At 29.8% G+C, this 25,405-nt stretch overlaps 1 protein-coding gene and 1 long non-coding RNA gene across 2 annotated transcripts; one reads left to right on the top strand and one right to left on the bottom strand.

Annotated features, from left to right (window-relative positions):
* Window positions 1-315: 315 nt before the first annotated feature.
* LOC132925639 (KRAB-A domain-containing protein 2-like) lies at window positions 316-4,628 on the bottom strand. The gene is made up of 3 exons (XM_060990014.1): window positions 4,186-4,628; window positions 434-1,171; window positions 316-324 (listed from the first exon to the last, which is right to left on the bottom strand). The coding sequence occupies exons 1-3, from the start codon at window positions 4,597-4,599 to the stop codon at window positions 316-318; spliced, it is 1,161 nt and encodes a 386-aa protein (XP_060845997.1). The 5' UTR covers window positions 4,600-4,628.
* Window positions 1,325-3,680, top strand: LOC132927803 (uncharacterized). Its single transcript, XR_009661847.1, has 3 exons — window positions 1,325-1,413; window positions 1,502-1,765; window positions 3,118-3,680. It is a non-coding gene; the product is annotated as an uncharacterized LOC132927803 (long non-coding RNA).
* Window positions 4,629-25,405: the final 20,777 nt, after the last annotated feature.

Genomic DNA, 25,405 nt, shown 5'->3' with positions numbered 1-25,405 from the left:
TGAAACTTATCCATATGAATAGTGTAATGTATACATTATCCACCTTAAATATGTATTATCCAATCAATTTATACATTATGCGGTGTGCTGTGGATAAAGTATTTGTATTACTATAATCGTAAACTGATAACAAACTGAAAATAAACTACTTGACTTGGATAAATATTTTTACCATCAAAATTGTTCTTATAATCAAATTCATAAATTGGCTATTTTAAATTTTTTCAAAAATATTTAAATTAAATTTTATTTTATTTTATTTTCAGTAGCTAATGAAAAATAAACATAAAAAATTAAATTATTCATGTATCATCGCTAGGGTCTCTTAATGATAAATAAAAAAAAAAATTGAAAATATTAATTAGAACAAAAGTTTTTTCAAAAGTCAGTTCTTTCTGTTACACTTACATCCTGTATATTGTCAACAATTTACCTCTTTATCGGAAACATTATGATCGTCTTTTTGTTCATAGTCTGTTACGACACTTTGCAATATTTCTTCCAATTCTTGTTCAGTGGTTAATTTTTCCACTGCTTCAGCTGGTAGTAAAGATGATGACAAACCAATTTTCACATCAGTGCCAAACATGGCCATGTATGGTGATCTTTTAATGCCGTCGTGATAGGCCCTATTTTTCATTAGCTGTACAAATCGAAGTCCCTCCGACCATGATTTACAGTTATTTGTCTTCATCCATGTTATCAACATATTTTGTATGTCTTGGTTTACTCTCTCGACACTCCCTTGTGACTGACTGTGGCGTGGTTTTCCATGAACGATTTTCAGTGTGTCCCACATTTCTTTTAAGTCTTCTATTATTTTATTTACAAACTCACGGCCATTGTCAGATTGTAATATCATCGGAGCTCCGAAAATACAAAATATGTCAATAAGATGTTTTGCAACTTCTTCTGCTCTCTTTGTTTTTAAGGGTCTTAATTGAACAAATTTAGTAAGGTGATCCTGATATACCATAATAAACCGGAACTCTCCATCCCCCTGCGATTCCATATCAATCAAGTCCACTTGGCACCTACTATTCATTTCCGAAAACACCATTGGTTTAATCACTAGACCCTTACTTTTAGATTTTTGTTTTGATTGACATGATTCGCAAAATTTTAAGTAAATAGATACCGTCAAACCGGGTGACTTGTAACTGGGAGGTGACTTGGAACAATTGTGTTTTTTTTTGATAACAGCGTTTAATTTTATACTAGATAAGGGAAATAAAATTCTGCCTCCACAGCAATATTTTTCGGAACGTTTTGTAAACGTTTCATTATCATCGAAAATGTGTTATCTCTTATCAATAAGCCATGTGATTCAACCATAATTTAATAAAAAAAATCCAAATTTTCAACTCCTTAATTAAGAGCTGCAAAAGTGGTATTTCAGCTTCAAAATTCAAGGTATTGTTATTTTTTAGTGAATTCCTAATGTGTTATTAGTGTTAATTGTTAAGTAGAATTAGGAAATAATATTATTTACATTTTTCAGGGTTGGTTTTATTTTCCGTAAAAAATAATTGGGTGACTTGGAACATGCCGAACTATTATAAACGAACACCCGGCAGTCGTACTTACCGAAATTTTTCTGAAGAAACTTTAGATAATGCATTGAACGAAATCCGAAATTATAGATTGACTTACCGACAGGCTTCTGATAAGTATGGAATACCAATAAGCACTTTAAGTAGGAAAAAAAACCAACTAAATCTTAATCCCCACGGTGGCCAAACAGCTTTAACTTCCACTGAAGAAGGTAATATTGTAGAAACAATATTATTTGCATCTGATTGGGGTTACCCTTTTGATAGGGAAGAAGTTAAGAGATTGATCAAGTCATACTTAGATCGTTCCGGCCGAAAAATAAAAATATTTAAAAACAATAAACCTGGCGATGATTGGTACACACGTTTTGTATCCAGACATTCTGGTCTTTTGAAACCTAGACTTTCCGAGAATATCAAAAGATCACGAGCTGCTGTCTCAAGAACTACTATCAATGAATATTTTAATAACCTTGAATTAAGTTTAGAAAATGTACCACCGCAAAACATCATTAACTACGATGAGACAAATTTTATAGATGATCCGGGTAGAACAAAAGTTTTAGTGAGAAAAAAAAATAAACATGCTGATTCAATTATGGATTCTACAAAGTCTGCTACATCGGTTATGTTTGCTATCGATGCATCTGGTGTTATGCTTCCTCCATATGTTGTATACAAATCCCTCCAGATGTGGGAACCTTGGACATTAGGAGGGCCAGAAGGGTGCAGATACAACAGATCACCCTCTGGGTGGTTTGATCAACCAATATTTGAAGAATGGTTTCAAACTTTAGTTATTCCACATTGCCGTCGTTTGGTTGGAACTAAAGTTATTATTGGAGACAACTTGGCAAGTCACATTTCGGTGAATATTGTTAAGCTCTGTAAGCAACATGATATTAAATTTATATTTCTGCCCCCAAACAGCACACACCTGACTCAACCATTGGATGTGTGTTGTTTTCGGCCTATGAAAATAGCATGGCGTAAAGTTTTGAAGATGCATAAATTAAAAAGAAAAGGACCACTTACAAAAGATGTGTTTCCAAGTATACTAAAAAAAACATTAGAAAAACTTGAAATTTCTCAATCTGATAATATTAAATCTGGATTTAAAGCTACTGGCATATACCCGTTAGACCGAGAAAAGGTATTAAATAAATTACCAGACGATCCAAACTCATCCACAAGCTCTTCTATTATTCCACAAGTACTTCACGATTTATTTAAAGAAACAAGATTTGGTTCTAACGATGGACCAGCAAAGAAATGCAGAAGAAAAAGATTTAATATAGAGCCAGGTCGGAGTGTAACCGAAGCTAATATGTTTAATGAAGAAGAAGTCCGAGACACAGAAGGTTATAATGAAGAAGAATTAAACACAGATACCACTGAAATTAACACTAATGTGACTGAACTAAATAAAAATAATGAAAATAACTATGAGACTGAAGAAATTTATGAGACTGAAGAAATTAATGAGACTGAAGAAATTAATGAGACTGAAAAAAATGATGAGACTGTAAATATTAATAACCTAATAATTGATGATTTTGTTAAGGTAAAATTTGAAACTGTAAGAGGCAACTTTGAAGAATATGTAGGACAAATTACTGAAATAGAGGAGGATAATTTACTGTGCCGGTTCCTTAGAAAGAGCCAAAGTATGAGAGGATGTTTTTCTTTTCCTTTCATAATAGATGAAGCATATGTTGGAAAAGACCAAGTTATAAAAAAATTAAAGGTCATAAAAGAAAGAAGAGGCAACTATCAGTTTGAATAAAAATTAGTTCCTTATCTACTGTAAAAATTTAAATTGTTAAGTTTTAAAATCAATAACATTAATTTTTGGTTACCTATTGTTAAATTGTTTTTTGTTATAAATATTAAATTGTAAGGTTCAAAAAAGAAATACTTATGTTGTATCTATTGTTTTACAAGTCAGTTTAAACTGTTTTATTTTTTGTTGTATATAAAGTTTAATTTTATTAATATGTTTGTTAAATTTATTTTGTGAGCAAAGACTGCAACTTATAAGAAAAAGTATTATTTTGTAATAAACAGTTTTAAAAAAATGTTAAATTGTTTTTAAATTAATAAAAATATGGTTTTTGGTTATTGTTATATTGTTTTTTGTTATAAATATTAAATTTTAAGGTTCAAAAAAGAAATACTTATGTTGTATCTATTGTTTTACAAGTCAGTTTAAACTGTTTTATTTTTTGTTGTATATAAAGTTTAATTTTATTAATATGTTTGTTAAATTTATTTTGTGAGCAAAGACTGCAACTTATAAGAAAAAGTATTATTTTGTAATAAACAGTTTTAAAAAAATGTTAAATTGTTTTTAAATTAATAAAAATATGGTTTTAAACACTTTTTTTTTTTTAAAAATAATTGTAGAGTTCCAAGTGACCTTCCACAAATCATTAAATGCAATCTGCATTTGAAAAAATGTATGTTCCAAGTCACCCAACACCCCAGGTGACTTGGAACAAGCACTTTTTATTTTTTTTTTATCTTAATTTACTCAAAAACTTTATTTTTTTTTTACTTAATCTATTCCTTGGAGGTGTGCGACACTGCATGATTTTTTACAGAACCTAATTATCAATAATGAATGTATTACAGTAGTTAAAAGGTCAAAATCGTTCCAAGTCACCCTGATTGACGGTACTGCTTCTTGTGTTATATTTTTATACTTTTTTTTAACTTCAGCATTCATGCGGTGTTTTCCACCATGTCCAATACTTAAATGTACATCATGTAGCACATCATAGATATTTTCATCAGTAATATAGTACAAAATGTTTGTATTACCTTCCAACAACGGCAATATTAATTTATTTTCTTCTCCAATAGTAATGAGGTCGTACCTTTTCAAAATTCGATATGCCTTGTTACTTTTTATTCCACTTGATCTCACATTTTTAATTTCCGAAACTATTTCATTATACTTAACTGCCGATAAATAAACTGAATTATTATTTTTTTCATTGACTATTTTATAAAAACATTCGTAAAATCTTTCGCGTGAAGTCATTTTAAATATCTATATGTACGACACATGTATTAAAACGAACGACGAACTAGCACTGTACTAAATATTATGTGTTTAATCAAAAACAATTATCTACAATCGTAATTTTATCGTATGCATTTTATCAAAGTACTTTAACCAGTCAGTCGTAGATAATGTGTAAAATACCCGAGTAATGTACGAAATAAACGTTTTATAATTAGTATTTTTACTTTATCCGATAGGTATAGGTAGTGTTCACATTACCCGGGTAATATGTACACTAACCGTATGTTGTACTTTACCCGTAACAGATACATAATAAAATAGTTGGCATACCTAAATTAGTAAAAGAAAGTTTAACGATATTGGTTTCAACAAAATAATATTCAAAAAAGTCTACGTTATAATTATATTTAACAAAAACGAAAATACCATCATTTTGGTTCCTTTTTATAGTGGAAAAGAATAATTTATATCCTTCAATAGTATACATATTTAGATTCAAAGGATTGTGCCAGGTTTTAGTCAATATAATTACATCTATTTTATCACTATTTGGATCATTTTCTAAAAAAAGTGTGAGTACATCAAAGTTAGAGTTAACACTCCTAATATTACAACACAGAATATTTACAAACTTGTTGTTTATATTGTTATTTACATGCCAACATTTTCATTTTTTTTTAATAAAAATTTTCGAATCTCTAAACCAAATAAATTTGTATCCTGTATCTCGAGCAAAAGCTCTGGTTTTGTAAAATACATTTTTATTGAATTGTGTAAGGCTATCGTTAATATAAATTTTCTCATCATTCCAGTTTGAATTTACTACTTTACCCGTCAACTTCGATTTTTTTACATTATCCGTCATAGTTTTCTTGTTTTGAATTGACAGCAACTCTGCCACTAGTTTCCTAGATCTATTTGTAATTTTAGAATGAATACGGAATGCTTTTGACGCGGAAATATTAGCTCCTACTGCTGCCGCGATTGATTCCACAAATTTTTCAATCGCTTTTTGCTCAAATATATTCTTTCGTTTGTCTAATGAAGCAATATCATTTTTTAATTTGCAATTTTCTTCTTTCAAAAATGAATTTTCAACTTTAATATTATTTATTGTCGTAACTAACTCTTGTAATTGTTTTCCGAAACTATCAAATTTGTCACTCATAAAATTTACAGATTTAATTAGGTTATTAATAGTTTCATTATTTACATTATTTTTGTCCGTAGATTGATTCAGTTTTTGAAGCTAGTGGTTTAAAACATAGCTTATTCAATTTACATTTACCGCAACACCAGTTTTGTATGGCTGTATTGGACATTTTTCTAAAAGCAGACTCTCTCAACGCGGCACATCCGAAGTGTAGAATTGCATTGCATTTGGAACAATTAAGGTTGTCGCCTTCAAAAATGTTATCATTACAAATAACACACATCATTTTTACAAAGTTAGAGAAAATCATTGTAGTAACGCAAAAATAATCGTATATAACGAGTTTAGAGATAAGCGAGTCGGCATTCGTACCATACGTGCGGACAGGTCAAGCATCTGCTGGTTACTGGATTTATCGAACAACACTCATTATTTCAAAATGTATTTAAGTTTTATAAAATATTTTATCATAATCAAAACTTTAAAAAAGTAAATATTTTTTAATATTTGCTATTCTTATAATTTTTAAAGTTTTTAACTTTATAGAATGATAATATTCGTTTTTAATTTTATATTCTGAGGCAAAACATTATTTACATAGAAATCGAAAATTAAACCTTCAGTTATACCTAATAATAATTTAAAGTTTTCTTGAGCAGTATGTGATACTACGGAGATATCCCGCAAAATGTTGAACTACTACTCCGCTCACCAAAGCTTATATACATATAACTCATAATTTACCCGTCCAAATTTCAATTGTTATTTATCAAATCACTCAAAAAAAATATTCGCATTTAATGATTTGAATTAGTATTTAAATACAAATTGAGATTCTGAAAATGCTGACTCAGATAATTTCACAGGATAAATTTTGTAAATAACTTTTAATTTTTATAAAAAATGATTGTGACCATGGAAACACAATATTTTTTGCGATGTAAGAAAATTTTCAAATTTTTAACAAATCATAAATTATTACTATACATAAATTATAATAATGCAAAGTATGTGGACGATTTCAAATATCCATAATCAATATTAAAAGAAGCACAATATTTTAAAAATGTATATGAATATATAGAAAAAAATCTACAAAAACAAAATTTAATTAAATTTTTCAAAACGAGGATTAGCATAAATAGTTTAGTTTTTTTTTTACTCAATTATTTTAAAATTTTTTCTACAGAAAGATATTGATGGAAGTTTAATTTTTTTTCACTTCCGTATAACTATAACCAATGGCGTACTTAATCTTAAATTTTGTTTTCGTAGTGGGTGGAGGGTGATAGATTATTTTTAAATTATGATAAATAAATCGGATGTCCTGAACTAAACAATGCATTTCGTAAATTAACTTTAACTGGTTATTTTCCACAAATTTCTTTAAAAAATAGGCAATATCTATTATTGGGACTTTGTACCGCGGTAATACTTTTTTATAATACTAATTTTTGGAAATACTAGAATAAACCATAGGCATTCACATAAGACAATGTTCAGCTGTATTATTTAGTATTTATAATCAGAAACAATTATTCACAAAACGGTATTACAAAGGTGCTTTAAAATATAAACCGTTTGTTTAACCATGGAGGTAAATTTGCTATAGCTAAAATATTAAATAATCTCAATTAATTCGAATGGGTACTATGTATTTTATTTTTTCGTTAGGTATATTAGTAACCAAAAAAATACATATTATAAGAAATAAATTCTTTCTAAGAACAAAATAAGTCCTCTAACCTCTTTTCTACTGTCTTTTATGTAAGTTCTACGCATAGTTTCGACGCTAACATTGTTAGGCGAACACAAACCCTCACAACGATAAACAAAAACCACAATCAGAAAGAAGATGTGTGCATACAGACGCCATCTTGAAATGGATCGTCCTACACACAACACACTCACCTACCTAACGAGAGTTGCACCTCACAGGATAAGGAAAGACCCTTGGATCATCGATGAATTCGTACAAGAATGCCTCGCTGAACTAATGGAATCAGACAATGTAATCGAATTCGGTGAATATACCCGATCCTTTTACACGTTAGAAGGTCACTATTACAATATTTGAAAATATGACATACCTATAGTGGGTAAACCTGACAACCCAGTCCTTGAACTGGCGATTCAGAACACCACTGACCACTTTCGTCTACAAACGAAGGTGGATGCAATCTCCTGTTATGACCTTAAGTCAGTGCCATTCATCCCAAGCTCATCCGCTGGATGGGGTTACGATGGGAAGAAAGAGGATCCCGGCAACCATGAGAGAGCGATTAACCGCGCGGTTTCATCTCTTTATTGGTGGTTGGAAACAATCAATGGACAGACGTCCGCCCTTTCAGGTACAGACTTGATTTGGCATGGACACGGACCCAACTTGGCACGTTTGAAGCGCCCAAGATCCGTCACGTCTGGGGAGAAGCGTTTGAAAACGTCATCCTTGAAGGAGTAGTAGCTTCACCACTGATTAAGGCGTACCAACAGATTGGTTACCCTATGCCCATAGGAATCAACATGTATAAACGGTTACCCTAAATTATTCAACGTACGTTAGCAGATGAGAATGAAATAAGATATGGAGTCGGTCTCGACATCAAATCTTTTGACACTGCTGTTCAGCCTTGGCTGATACGTACTGCTTTTGACATATTAACACAGAATGTCAATTTTGCTGAACCTGAACAGGTTCATGCACTCGCATATTCGATAGAGCATTTTATCAACAGACCAGTTGTTATGCCTGACGGACGCATGTGGCTCAAACGAGTCGGTGTGCCCTCTGGTTCTTACTTCACTCAACTTGTCGATTTAGTTGTTAATCACATTATTATCAGCTACGCTCAATTGAAGATTTACAATCGCGTCTTTCAAACATATGTCCTCGGAGATGATTCTCTGTTTGGCATACCCATTGAACTCGGCTACTCCGATCTCGACGCATTTGCAACACACTTATCTACTTTAGGTTTCACCCTTAGTACGCAGAAGTGCATCATTGCAACACGACCTGATGACGTGGGTGACCGGGGTTTGATTCCCCGCCGGGGAGCCATTTTACGCGACCACACGTGATGTGGCCGGTCATAGGAGAGATATCGAGAATTAAGTTGAAAAAATTACGCACGGTACGGGATTTGAACCCGCGACCCACGAGACTGGGGTGACAGTCTCGTAACAATGAGCCACCGCGGTCTTATCAGCTTAACCTCGATATTCTCCTATCTGGGCCAGAGTGGCAGTGTATACGGCTGAGGAGAAGCGCAGGCGCTAGGGCCGTGTCACATTTGGTAGAAGGAAGGTGTCTCCTTCGGTGCGCAACTGAATTTATAACCTCTTTTCACAAAGTGAAAAGTTATGAGGTCATTCTTTTTTTTTATATAAATACTATTTACTTATTTTTTGAGTGCATTTGAGTGAGGTTTTTATCGAGTTTTTAGTTCGTTACTCGTGCATTGTTGTGCATTTTCTAATTACGTTTTTTATTTACCTTATGGAATTAAAATCCGAGCTCTAAACATTATCGATATTATATTAAGTAGGTCTAAGTCTAATAGCCCATATTTTTAGTACATCTACATTAACTAACGCCATTAAACACTCAACGTTTTCTTTGTTTCTTCTAAATGAAATAATTGGCACTAAGTAGAAACATAATAATATAATATACCTAATATACATAGGCGTGCGCACGGGGCGAGCCAGACAAGCCCCGGCTTGACCGGAATCTTTTTAGGGGCATAGTACAATTTCAAATTTGTGTATATTATATTTAACTCTATCATTATATTCGTGTAGATCATGAAAATTGTATTTGTCGTAATATTGAAATAAAATAAAAATATTTGTGTACTACCACATACATTTTATTGGTTTATTTATCTGACTAAAACATTGTGCACAAAATGTCAAAATATGTACCTAGTATGACTAAAGAAATATGAAATAATACAATAATATTATACATTAGATTTGCAATAACATTTTTAATTAATGTGGTAATTTCGTATTTCGGGTTAAATAAGATAAAGCTTGAAAACGTTATTATAATTCCCGTTTTTTTTTTTTTTTTTAGCTCTTAATAATACTATTCATATATTATATATTGATTAATTTTAGGACCGCTTGAGAAATTTGGAAGCGCATGAACTATTTTCCATGTATTTAATGGAGCGTAATGAAATTGCAATTCAAAAGGTAAATCAAAATATTAATTTGCATTATGATTATTTAATGATATGTGTACCCTACACATGGTTATAATATATTTCCAAATTTCAAAAAATATTATCACTTTGTTGATGAATTCTCTTAATTTAACAAATGAATAATTTTCTTAAATGGTAATAAGATCAATAAATTAAACATAATATTAAACAATTTTTAATTAATGAGTTAAAGATTTGAAAATACCCTGATATATAAAAAAAATGTTTTATGTATTATTAAACTTTAATTCTAAGGATATATATACATTTTTTTTTAGGTGGATAAATATAATGACATATATAAAACATTTTTGACGGACCCTGGTCTCCGTAAAAAGGTAAAATGATAACAATAATTAATTTTAATAGTTCTTAATGAATCATAATTTATAGTAACCTATGCAATATGTATGTAAAATTTATACTTTCTTTAGTTACTATTTGTGAAGTGTGAATACTACAAATTATTATTATAGATTAATTATTAATTTGGGTAAAATAGGTATGATAAGTTACAATATATTCTTTAAGTTTATATAATTAACAGTTTTATCGAATCATTAAATATTTTTATTGAGACATTTGGGTTGCATAAACAAGATACAAATGTATTGGTTTTAAGTATGGTACCAATGTTTATGTTGACATTTTGGTTTATCAAAAGAAAAATGATGACAATTCTTCGGCTCTTTTAATTTTAATATAGGTTATAGTGAAAAATTACGACATGGTAATAAGAGTTTAATGATAGACTAAAATTGAATGAGCTCTGAAATCGGACCAATAGCTTAATGACCGATAACGCTATTGAAAGTTTTGCTGCACACAAATTGCGTCCCGAAATCCGCTTTACACATGAATTGCGTCCTGGTGATATTTAATGACTACACGAATTGCGTCCCATTGTAAAAAACATTATTTTCCTTCCATTTTACACAGAATTAGGACTGCAATTAGAAATAAGTAAAATTAAAATGTGTAGGTTTAAATTATCGGAATGCAACATAATAATTAAAATTAAAAAGTTATAAATTTAAAATTAAAAAATTAAAAAACTGGTAAAAACTTGAATTTCCATTTAAGCCTAATCTTTTTTTTTGTATTCTTGACTCAAACCAATCCAATTAATGGATTGTAAAAAAATGTGTAAAAAATTTTGAACAACTTTTAAAAGTTCCATCCACAAATATTGAATCAACTTCACTTAAAAATTTTAAAAACCGGATGCAATTCATGTAGTCGTTCAGATAAAGCCGGACGCAATTCGTGTACCCAACTATCAATGTTTATATTTCACAACACAATTCGTGTGTAGCCGAATGTCAGGTTTGGTAGATGATTAAATTTTTATCCATTAAATGCTATTGGTTCATTAAACATTTAACGAACGTTCGTGAAACTAGGAATTAGAATAATCTTTTTTTGCATTAGATAGGTACTATAAGTACGATTATACGGTCGGTTAAACTCAATTGTCGCCTTCCTTTAACAATCTGGACTATTCAAACTAATCTAAGTTTTATATTCATTGAATAATATACCAAACCTATAATTGTATAGTAATCTACATCTTAATACATAATATGTTGTAATATTTATATTGCCCAATGGCATTGATGCCGAGGGTTTATCTTTATAATAATAATAATAATAAAAAAAAATCAATTGTTGATAAAACGTTAATGATGTTTAATCAAACTTTATAATGTTTAAATAGCTAACAATTATTAGTCTAAATATTAAAAAAAATCCAAATAACTGTGTTAAAAATCTGAAAAAAGGGGTAGAGTATATGTATATCTACATATTATATACAAGTATTTAATTTGTCACGGGCAACAACACGCTGGGTAAGATTATCTAGTTAAAAAATAATACGTCATATGTGTCATTGATTTTTACCAGGTCGCTCGACTGTGAACATTTTTATTGACTGTGTTTCTTTCCTTCATAGGGAATTTGAATTAGGTAATCAGGTGGATGTGATATGCATTGACTTTTCCTAAGCGTTTGTCTCTATAAATCATAGGGTTCTTCTTTATGTTCTTGACAGACTAGTGTTTGTTGAGCCACTCTTGGATTTGTTCCTATTTTAGCGATAATGTCACCAATTTGTAAGTCTCTTCGGCAAGTTGTCCAATCTATTCCAAGCGTCATCGGGAGTTCCGCAAGGCAGTCATTAAGGACCCTTATTATTTCTCCTTTTTTCCGACGACTCTAAGATCATTCATATGATATCCTGGAACAATGATTGCCTTATTCTCCAAAATGCCCTTGACAAATTCAGCACCTGGTGATTTGTCGCTCGATATCACCAAATTTAAAGTAATGACTTTTTATCACTCTAGGTCGGTAATACCCTTTAATTACAAACTAAGCGATCAATCTGTTCAAGGTTCAACTAGGTCTAGTATCTGGGCATTCTATTTGTATCTTCGCTCAATTTTGGCCGTCATAAATTGTATGGCTGGAAAGGCGTTTTGCGTAAGTATTGGATTTTATTAGGAAAAACTCAGTTAATTTCAGTTCACCTAATTTCCTACTGGCTCTCTATAATGTCATAGTCTGTTCTGTTTTCTTGAATATATATGGGTCCGTTGTCTGGTCGTCATACGCCGCCGTCGACAGTCGCCAAATTGAACGGGTACAGTACTGTTTTATACCTATTTTACCTCAATATCTCTCATCCTAAACATAATTGATTATCTACCTATTAATAAAGTTATTTTTCAGCTAGGCGTGACAAATCTAGTGTCAACATCATTTTAGGTTTAAAAGAGGACCTAGTGAACGCTCCAATACTTCTTAAAATATTTTATTTTTGTATTCCCAGTACAACTAAGCTTCTGTCTTCTTTTTATCCACTTAACAATAAGTATAACTTTTCCAAGAATGATACACAACTTACACAACTTTAATATTTTTAGTATGGAGGTACATATTTTCCCCCATCTTTTTATATCCTTTAAACGTTTCATACCAAGTACATCTTTATTCTTACTCTTAATCTAGCTTAGTCTTAAACAAACAAATTGTTATTATATATTCTTACGTTGTACTTATATTATATATTATACTATATCGTACAAAGCCGTTTGGTATTAATTTTAATAAAATATATGTATAATAATATCATTTAGAAATAAAAATGAAGAACTGTATCTGATCAAAAACGTTTTTTGCTCGTGATGATAGACGTTGAATTCAAATTACACATTTTCCAATACCGTAACCTACTTAATGGTGACATACATTCGATACTTACCACATCTTAGTCAGGGTGAATTCCTTCGTCTTTTTTTTTTAATTAAAAACCCCCTTAGTTGTTAACATTTTTTCGTAGTTATCGTGTTTTGCTGCCATTATTCGTTGAAATAAAACAGTATCTTAATAATTCATTGTTGATTATTAATTTTCAGAATTGGTTATACATTATACTTATAAAATAATACTAATATACGATTTTAAAACTTTAATATGTATTTTACATTATGTTACAGAATAATATTGGTTCTCCAGATTATTATGATGACGAGTATGACGATTAATTAAATATAGGATCATTATAATACACTATAATTTATGATTGCAACTAATTAATTACTATATACTGTATTCATTATTACAACGCACATTAGTATACAATTTTGTTTTCAGTTAAATCCCATAATATATAATACAATTTTATTTTGTGTATGACATTGTAATAAAACTATTTTAACATTATTTTAAAAAATACACAGCTACAATAGCTAATATTTTAATGTAACAAAATGAGGTGTATAATATAAGTGTATGATTATATTCAATAATATTAATATACACTATACACATGCCCGTGTGGCTCTTAGGAAATAATAAACCCATTGGCTGTTCTTTGATCGTAAAAGGCAACTTATAGGAACACCGAAAGTTCCTCGGATAAAGAGACTCCTATACAAAACCAATGGCATTCAAGGTAGATGAGCTGTGTAGTTTGGCACTATTTTTCCATAGATCTGGGAACCCTGCTCCAAAAGGATCAAACTACGTGGAAGCATTAATAATTGAAAGATGATCATACATTTATTTTTAATTAACCAAAAGATTATTTATAATATATTCAGAGTATTTGTTTCAATTATGAAACCAATTATTTCCACAGATTTTAGTAAAATCTAAATGCTGTCATCGCTAAATATTTAAGGTATTTAAAAATAATTATAACTAATATAGGTAACACAGAAAAACAAAAAATGTATACATTTATAAATATATAAATTTTATTAACTTAGTACGACGTCCATTTCATTTTTATACTCATATTATATTTCATTATTACTGTTGAAATAAACAATTAATATCAGTATGCATATATTGTAAACACACGAGTTCACGTGTTAATATTATGTATCAAAGTTTAACTTTCTATTGTAATGTGAGGCAATACTTATTAATGACACGCACGCGCATAGGTCAATAACGCATTTATATATAAAGAGAGAGGTTTTGCCTTTTATCTTGTACAAGAGTGAATTGTACAGGGTACGTCATACGATATTACGATGTGTGTCTAGATCAGTTGTATGTTGCATTTATATTACACTGTTATAAATTTATAATAATCATAAAGTCGTGTTACTATTTCTGTTAAATACCGCAATCCTCAATATTACACTCAAACTTAAATTTCAACAATTACAACATTGGAGACGAACTCCATTTTAGAAACAGTCTCTATTATAAGATTTAGAGGACCACCCCAAAACGCAGCTAAATATGACTTGAATACAAATTTGAAATAGCATATAGGTATAGATTATAGATACAAAAACACAATATTAATTTTAATTAAATGTAGGAATATATTAAACTGTAAAAATAATAATAATTGAAAACAAAATGAATGTGTAAACTCTGAACAATTTTATAATTATTATTTAAGTTCATATTGTAAGTAAAATTATAACGCTCAAAACTTTCTTGGTTATAAAATACTTATGCTTTATTTTATATAAATTATTTATTTAAATGTGTACAATATTTTCTTTTCACATATAATATTTATGTTCTTCGAACTACAAGTTAAATTAAGACACATTGAACATTCAGAATACATATTCCGTAATGTTTTAAACAATTTGGGATAGGGACAGTAAACTCGCGATGTATCCACAAGTGATATTCCAGACATACTGCGAGAAATAGTGATCATATAAATAATTTAACTCATGGCTACAGGATATGGTACCGGTGTCGTCGTGGAAGAATTCTGTACCGTAATGGATGCTGGCAGACGGCGGCGTCGATACTCCTTAACTGCGTGCACGGCTCGTTAAGAGTGTTGTGGCGATGGCGGCGAATTGATGACGAACGAAAACAATAACGGCGATTATAATCGGATACTGCCTGTAGTTACCAGGTCGACAGTTTATATGTGAGGTTCAATATTGATTCACAATATTCCTGCGCAGGGATAAGCTGTACGATCAGGCTTTCGAGTGCAGTAGTCGAACTGTGGATGCTTTCTGGTCGTCTGGGCGGACGTATTTATACATTTTTTTTCATGTATAGAAAATCCTAATATAAACATTTAGTGAAAATGTCTTGTATTTACAATTATTCGTTTTTGAATTGCAACAAAATAAGAAAATCGCTACATGAGAAACCGAATAAATATCCAATGTTGTAATAATATGAACTTCAACCCTCATAAAAACTTATGTGACTTTTGTAAACATTTTTTTTTTTTTTTGTTTGATAAAGGTAGACAACCTGATGAGGAATCTTGTATTACATTTTTAAATCTCCGATTTAAAAAGAAATATTTTTATGAATTTATAACTCAAAATAATTTGCAAATTGTTTTCATTTTTACGTATTTTGTTAATATTTTAATTTTTAACTTGAAATGCTTATAAAAAAAAAGTGAAGTGGATTTTTATACTATAACAAATCAAAATATTTTGAACATTTTTTCATGTATAGAAAAGGCTAGTATAAACATAAACATTTAGTGAAAATTTCATATGTTTACGATCATTTGTTTTAGAGTTACACCAAAAACCAAAATCGATTTTGTCAGAAACCGATTTTGCGTAAAAATTCTCGTTTTTTCTTAATTTTTATTTTATTTTTTTGGGCGCTTTAGAAACTATTGGGAAATTAAAATGTTGACCTCCCCCCAAAAAATATATATATATAAAAAAACACATCATTGTAAAACCAATACATTAATTCTTGCTCCGCTTAGAATCTAAAATTTTAAAATTTTAAATGTTCATAATCAACTAGAAACAAGTCAAAATATTTTGGAAATTTTATCGTGTATAGAAAATAATAATACAATATTACAGTGTACTCTCGGTAACTCAAAGATCACGGGGAAAAAAATAATTCGACAAAATACAAATATTTCGAGTTATCAAAATTTTAATGTAGAGGCGTAGCCAGGGGTTATTTTATGGTGGGAGGCTAAATAATTTTAACTTGAGTTATTGAAAATCAAAAACAACAAAATAAAAATATTGAAAATATATTAACGTTGATTTGCCGTTAACATATTTACTATTTTAAATAATTAAAATTTGTAAGACAATTTCCGTATTTAAATTTAAAAAGGGTGGAAAAGCGAGTATCGCTCTGCTGTATAGTAATGATGGAGAGTAGGTCACTATAATGGATGTGTTAAATTTTAATGCAATGAAAGGTAGCATTGTATACAAAATCGGTTCTGAATGATGATGGAGATAATTTGTCAGTCTAGGATTATATCATATTATTAGCTATAATTAAATTGTAATATATCGTTATTATTTTACGCAATTTTGTAAAATATTTAATTTCATACGCTCGTACATTTTTTTCTATATTGTTGCTGGAGTTTTTTTTTTACAGTGATGATTTGAAGAAAATTTTATAGAGAACCTTGTATTGGGTTTTAGATATAAATCACTAAAACATTATGAATTTTCAACTTAAAAATTCCTTGCAAATTTTCGCGATTTTGACATATTTAGTAAACATTTGAACTTTAAATGCTTAGCTTACAAACAACAATTATGACTAACAATTTTTGAGTATTTTTTTACTACGCTAAATGCAACTTATTATAAACCTTGCAGTATTATATCTATTTTAAAAATTTTTTGAAATGCCAAATATTTTTTATTGGCATTTCAAACAAAAAAACTTAGATATAGATACATCGAAATTTTCAATTGTCAATAAATAGCTTAAAAAAGTCAAAATATTTAGACTTGGTGAAAATTTCAAGTATTTAAAATGATTTTTTTTTTTTGAGTTACAGCAAAATAAAAAAATCGATTTTGTCGAAAATTGATTTTGCGTAAAAATTCCCGTTTTTCCGTTACTTTATTAGGTTTTTATTTGACGTTTTTGAAAACTACTGGAAATTTTAACTCGCCAAAGTATCATTTAGATTCATTTTCCATTTCAAAGAGGGGCTGAAGTAAAAAATTAAAGCATTATTTCTACTCCTGCAAAACGTGATGACATACACGAAAACAAGTTGGTGCATTGGGAAGGTCAAAATTAAAAATTCCTAGTAATTTTCTAAAGAGCAGAGAAAAACAGACATTTTCACGCGAAATCGGTTTTTGACAAAATCACAAAATCAATTTTGGTTTTTGGTGTAACTCTAAAACAAATTACCGTAGATACAAGACATTTTAACTTAAAACTTTAATAGGTTGTTTATATTATAGAATTTTCTAAAAACGATAACATTTTTAAAATAATTAAATTATTTTTTAACTATTTACTTTTTAAGTTTCCAAATTTTTTTAGTTATTTTTCTATGAATGTCAATAAAATGTTATTTGTTGGGTAAAAAAAACTTAAAAATTTAGTACGAGGCGCCTTATATAAATTATAATAATTGAAAAATATTAATAATACATTTTATACATAGTCAGCAATCACATTTTTTTTTATAAGCATTTAAAGTTCGAATTTTGACAATATATAAAATACGTACAAATGAAGAAAATGTGCAAATTATTTTGTTAAAAATTCATAAAAATTTTTCTTTATTGTTTAAGAGATAATATACAATCTATACAGTATAGCACAATAAGTATATGTGAAAAGAGTAGTTATACATGAATAGACTTGATTAAGAAATCACCCTATGGTAACCCTATAAAATTGAAAAGATTGGAAGGTGGGAGTAAGAAGGCAGGAAATTTATTAAGCAGTAGGTGAGGTACACATTTTTTTTTTTTTTTGTTTTTTTTTTAAGAGGTCTCTGCACCATCTTCTTTTTAGCCTCCTACGAGGGTTTTCCGGGAGCGTTAAGGAATTTAGGCTTTGAATCAGTGGATTTTCGTGATTGTTTAGGCGTGAGAAGAATCGTTTGTAAAAGATTACAGATTCTTCTTCTATAGAATTCATACGTAGGTCGTTATGAAGGGTAAGATTAGATATGTAGGGTTGGGCATTTGTGATTTTTCTTAGTGTTAGTCTTCTTTTCTGAGAGGGGTTGAGATAGATTTATAATTTAGTAACCTTTTGGTTTCTCGCCAGAGACTGCCATCTGCAGCCGACAATTTGTGTAATTTCTGTTCGAAAGTATTTGATTTATGTTTTGCAAGAACTTTTTTTAATGAATTTGCAAGTTTATTATATTTTATTTTATGAGATGGGAGATGGGAGGCCTGGTACCTTGCTCTTGCCCTGCGTTTTTCGACAATCAGATTACGGATTTCTTCTGGGAAAAGGTGTGGCTTGGGTTTTAAGTTTCTATTTTTGTCGGGCTTGCTAGTTGACCATGCTGTCGATTGAATGAGATTTGTTAGATTATAGACTGCTTCGTCTATATCTGTGTTGGACTTAAGTTTAATATTTAAGTTGATTTTTTCTTTAATTAGATCGTGGAATTGTTTACGATTAGTTACGGGGGAGAATAGTTTAGGAGGCTCTATGCGAACTGACGGTGTTGCAGAAATCGAAAGTAATACGGAGGAGTGGTCTGAGAATAAGTCTAGAATATTATAGGTGGAGCAATATAAGTTGCCCAGAATTTTAGCTGAGAAGATATCTAATATATCTGGGCTTTTTTTTAGGAGAGGTAGGCCAATAAGTAGGTCCCGGTGGTGATAAAATTTGGAAATGACTTTCGTTGGCTAAGTTGTAAAGTACGGTGCCGCGAGGGTTGTTGACTCGACAACCCGAACTCTGGTGCTTGGCGTTGTAATCACCACCGACAATAAAATTATTTTTAATTGTATTAAAGTAATTTGAAAGTATTTCTTTAGTGATCTTGTGACGAGGGGGAGAGTAAAATGCGCCAATAGTAAGTGGTATGTTGTTTAATTTGATTTGGATAGAGCAGGATTGTATATGATCAAAACTATAGTTAGGAAGTGGTTGATAAAATAAGGAAGTTTTAACTAGAATTGCTACACCACCGTGTGCGGTATTGTCTGGATGGTTTGATTTTAATGAAAAGTAACCTGGGATATTTATAAAGGAGTATTTTGTGAAATGGGTTTCTGTAATTAGTGCTATATCTACACGTTTATTATATAAAACTGTTTGTAATTCATTGATATGATTTTTGAGACCGTTGGCATTGAAGAGGAGGATTAGGAGTGAGTTATTTGTAGCATTGTTATTAATTTTTTATCTAATAAACTTGAGATTACTTTTGTTAGTAGAGAGATTAGAGGATTAATTAAGGTTTTGAAATCATTCAGGAAACTTGTCATTAAGAGTGTGATATTGGTTTCTGAGGGTGGTGAGGTATTAGGTGTTGAAGGTGGTAATGTATGCCGAGCTGTCTGATTGGCTACTGCCTCTGCGTAGGATTGATTTTGCACCTTGGGAGAATTAGTAGGAGTGGGACCTAAAGGGTGATTATCTTGTACACAATTAGACTTAAAATTAGTATCTTTAGTATCAAAAAAAAATTTGTTATTATTGGAATTTGATTTCTTACGGTGTTGGAGCTCTTTGTAAATAGAACAACCCTTGTAGCTCGCCGGGTGGTTTCCGTGACAGAGTGCACAGCATGGAGGTTCATCTCGAGATTTCGGACAGGAAGAAGAGTGGTGATCTTTTCCACAGCGGACGCAGCGAAGTGGGTGGCCGCAGTACGCCTTTGTGTGTCCATAGTCTTGACAATTAGCACATTGGGCGATCGTTTTCGATTTGTGGGGTTCTTCAACCTTTACTTTTGTATGAAGAAGAGATTTGAGTTCGAATATTTCATTTGAGTGGGTCGTTGGTTCTAAATCTACAAAAAACAGTGGGAGCTGTTTTTTGTTTAGTCTGTGGAGTACCTGTGAGACTTGACACACTTCAAAAAGACGTGTTTCCAGTTCACTTTTTATTAAACTAGTTGGTGTAGTAGGATGTAAATTACGGATCACCACTCGAGTTGGTTTATCCTCATTTAATTGAAACGTGTGAAATTGTGCTTTTTCATTTCTTAAGAACTTGACTGGCGTTCTGTATGCTTCAGGATTTGTTGTTAGGATTTTTAGTTGATCTGGCGTTGACTTACACTGAAAATTATCAACACCAATTAACTCGCAGAGTTCGGTGCATAATTCAGGGAAATCGCGAACGTATTTTATGAATATAGGAGGGGGAGGTTTGATAGATGAGGGAACGTCTGGTTCGAAATTTGTATCCTGCGAATCTTCAGCAGAAGGTTCTACCGATTGTTCCATTGAACTGAGAACTTCATAGCGATTATTCGTAATGAATAATTTTTTTTTAGTTTTAGTAGGGCGCACTTGTGGAGAGGTTGGTGAATCAGGATTAGAATAAGAGGAATTGGAGTGATTCCTTTTCTTTTGAGTTGATCAGTCACTCGTTGATGTGACGTTAGACGAAGAAGCCTTCTGATTTGAATCATTTAGATTTGTATTTACATTGAGTTTTGTTTTTGCGAGTTTGTTGATCGGAGGCATATCAGCGTTGTTGTTTTTGTTCGTAGCTGTTGACATTGTGGTCGATGCGGAGGTGAGTAATTAATCAGATTAACCGGTCCGTCGAAGACATATAAGTCGCAGATAAGGAAACGCCGATCGGAGTGATTACGTAATAGAACAACAGTTGGACTATTTATAAATATAATTATTTTAAAACTGTATAAAATAATATTCATTCGCACGACTGTACGAATGCGTGGAAAAACAAAATAATAAATAATAAAAAATAGGTTATTTTTGATTATTTATATGTACGAGAGACATTAAAGAAATTGAATATATTACGTTAATATTTAAAATATTAAACGCGTTGTTTAATTAAGCACTAGTTGGCAGGCGAGGCACGACGACGTTGATAACATGCGTGTGTATCGGACGGCTGCCGCAACGGAACTAAATCTAAAATTTAAAAATTTAATACAAAATTCCTCGTAAGTTTGTCTAATTTTATAAAAAAATTATCTCTACCAGAAACTAAAATAGAATTTTTATGAGCGTTTGAAAAGTTCAAATTTTTACATTGGTATTCACTCGATTTATCATATATCTAGCGATTTTCTTATTTTGTTGTAATTAAAAAAACAAAAAAACTGTAACTAGATATTTTAAATACACCATACAGGTAATTTACACTATATGTCTATTTTATCAATTGCTATACTTGATAAAATTTTCAAAACATTTTCACAGAGGAAATATCACTGGGACTAATAAAAAGTAAGTGGGAACTGTTAGAGCAGCTGGTAAAAGTACTTAAGCCACATCGTGTTGCAAAGTCTTATCAACTGTAAAAACTCCAACAATATCAACTATAGATCCTATTTTAAAAAGCATTGCTGAACATTTTTTGATTCCCAATGAATCAAATGTCTTACCTGAAATTAAAACATTAAAAAGAACATTGTCACAAGATTTTTTAGTCAAATAAATGATGACTCAATATATTTTTGTATAACATTGCTTCAATTTTAAACCCACGTTACAAAAAAATATTTGATAATAATAGTGACATTTTATATAAATTAAAAGATTTTATTATGCTTGAATTAAATGTTGATGATTCTTTGGCTAATGATTTTTTTTAATCAGCCAAATTCTACGGAATCTGTTTTGATATTTTATTTCCCCAAAATGACAACGGCGAAGATAACAATCAACAAAATGAGCTTGACAAATGTTTAAAAGAAAATAGTATAAACAAAAATGCTTGTCCATTAACATGATGGGCAGAAAACAATAAAAGGTACTTGATGATTTCAAAACTGGTCAAAAAATATTTGTGTATTCCATCAACATCTACTTCGTCAGAAAGAACTTTTTTCGCTGCAGGAAACATAATAACTTCAAAAAGAAATTGTCTATCTGGTGAAATAAACAAGTGGTAAATATTTGCATAATGCAAAATTTTAATTTGTAGGTATAATATTTTATTTATTGTTACAATAAATACTAAATGTATAATACTATAATGTAATCTTTAATTTTTGAATGTTAATTGATTAGAAAATAAACGTAAACAATGACAATCGTATCTTTTTATTTTAAAAACTATGAGTGCTATTAAATTTGTATGTGGATTGCGTACATAGTTGAATATAAATAATATATATATATATACATAAGGATTCTTCTTTATTAATATAGAGCTAATTAAAATTATAAAGTATAATTAATAAATACCTAGCTAATATATTTTGATGCATTGTAATATTATAATTTTGGATAAAGTTTCTCTGGACTATTAAGTTAAGAAATAGTGAAATACTTGAGAACCAATATATATTTATTTTAGGGGTGTTATTACATTGAGTAGATTTTTGATAGGTCTGTGATCGTATTTTCATATTGTATAGATAAGAATGAAAAAATAACTGATTCTCTTAAATAGAGCGTAGCCGAATTGATTTCGAAATCCGAATTAATGGATAGAATCCGGATAAAACGGATAAATCCGAAATCCAAATTATATAATTATTGTAATCCGTTATCCGGATACCTCAGAATAATGCTCAGCACTAGTACAGACCGGTCGCTGCGGTACTTGTACTTTATACCGGCGACTATTGCGTACCGTGTCAGCATCCATCGGTAAACGTTTAAATACCGGTGCATCCGAGTTGGGTCCCGAATACTAGGGGCTAATCGCAGGTAGTGTACTAGTTAGGTCCCAGATTTTTATAGGTACTATACTAGTTGGGTCCCAAATTATTATAGGTATTCCACTAGTTCCTGAATATTTTTTGGTAAGTACTACACTATACTAACATTTTCATTCCCATTTTAACAGACTGTCTATGAGCTATTTAGACCACAGGTATGGTTAAAAATGTTTTTTACAGTTTTTTTTTAAAATATTAAAAATGCTAAAAACCAAGTATATAAATACATATTATTTAATTTAAATAAATCCATATAATAGGTTTATGAAGAATTGTATAATTTATATAATAGTATTTGATAGTTAGTAAAAATATTGTACAATAATATTAATAGAATTTTATTAAATTTAAAAGTAAATGAAAAGTACTTATACATATATAATATGACTATTATGGGATATTCGTAATAAAAAAAGACGTAAGTGGTTTTCTCTCATGGATTTTTCGAGCATTCGTGTAATAATATCAGTATTATCGGTAATATCTGATAATTTTTGACATATCTTATAATAAACTATCTGGAACAGCGATAAATGCCGGTTAAACCTCGACGAGTTATCTATCGATATAGCTACATGTTGGTAGTAAGTGTTCTGCATTCTAACCACTAGCACTATGGAAGATTCTAACGTTATGTTCAGTGAAAAGGGCAAAAAAATATATATTATAGAAGGATATAAATTTTCATTTCACAAACTTCTGAAAAATGATATTGAACGATGGAGATGTATTCATAGATCATGTAAGTCATTTTTTAAATACAACGAAAATCAATTTATTGATCAAAATTTGACACATAATCATAATTGTGATTCCGAAAAAATATTAAATAGGCAGATATTAAATAATAATTTAAAGAGAAAAGCTCAAAATGATATATGTGAGAAACCTTCTAAATTAATACATGCTGAATTAAAAAACAATGATATAGATACATTAACACGTTACGATTGTACACTTATTAAAAAAAATATTCATCACGCGAGAAAAAATATTCTACCAAATATTCCACAAAGTTATGACGAGGTTCACAAAGTATTGAACGATTTAAATATAAAAACTAACAAACAAGAAAATTTTTTATTAATTAATGATAATCAATATAACATAGTTATTTTTTGTACAGTCGAAAATTTAAATTTTTTATGTAACAACAACACGTTTTACGTAGATGGCACATTCAAAAGTTGCCCAAAAATATTTATGCAAATATTCACAATACATACAATACATAATAATCATTATATTCCACTTATTTTTTGTCTACTCCCAAATAAACAAAAAGAAATTTATACTCAAACTTTTCGGATGTTATGTAATGAATGCGAAAAACTTAATTTAAAATTTTTACCTCAAACAATATATGTAGACTTTGAAGAAGCTATTCATAATTCTATTTTATCAGTATGGCCGGAAATAAATATTAAAGGGTGTAGATTCCATTTAGGGCAGAGCTGGTGGCGGAAAATTCAAAATTTGGGATTAACAAACGAGTATAAAAGTAATTCTGAATTAAGTAAATATCTCAAATATTTTTTTGGCTTACCATTTCTACACCCAGAAGAAGTGGAAAATTGTTTTATTGAAGATATAATGAGTCTCCAACCAAACGACAATAAAATTCGAGAATTCACTGATTATGTTTTTGACAATTATATTAATGAAGAATCTAGATTTCCACCAAAAATTTGGTCAGAATTTAATGCCTCGACAATGCGAACCACAAATTCCTGCGAATCATTCCATTCTCATTTTAATTCTATGTTTTACACAGCACACCCAAATATTTATCAGTTCCTAGAAATTTTAAAAAACGTACAAATTGATACTTATATAAAAATGAGAAGTGTAGAAGTAATGAAAAAAAGAAACTGCATTTTGCTAAAAGAAAAATTTATAGCTGACAATATGAATAAAAAAACTGCAGGAATAATCAATCGATTTGATTTTGTAAAATTAATATCGTATAAATTTTTACCAACAAACATGTGATTTTTCCAAAAATATTTTTTTTTTGTATTTATAATATTATTGTATAATAATTTTAACATTTTTAATATTTTTTAACTTACACCTATATGGCTATATTTATATTATATAATATGTATTTTTATACTAATTAGTTTTTAACCTTTTCAATATATAAGTGATTTATTTTTTTATAAAATTCTAATTACTTATATTTTAATAGAAAAGAAACAAAACTAAAAAAAAAACTGTAAAAAACATTTTTAACCATACCTGTGGTCTAAATAGATCATAGACAGTCCTAAGTCTGTTAAAATGGGAAGGAAAATGTTAGTATAGTACTATAGTGTAGTACTTACCAAAAAATATTCAAGAACTAGTATTGTA

Source organism: Rhopalosiphum padi, chromosome 3 (genome assembly GCF_020882245.1).
Source record: "Rhopalosiphum padi isolate XX-2018 chromosome 3, ASM2088224v1, whole genome shotgun sequence".
Lineage (NCBI taxonomy): Eukaryota > Metazoa > Arthropoda > Insecta > Hemiptera > Aphididae > Rhopalosiphum > Rhopalosiphum padi.
Note: the sequence above shows the minus strand (reverse complement) of the source record. Positions and strands in the feature narration are given on the sequence as shown.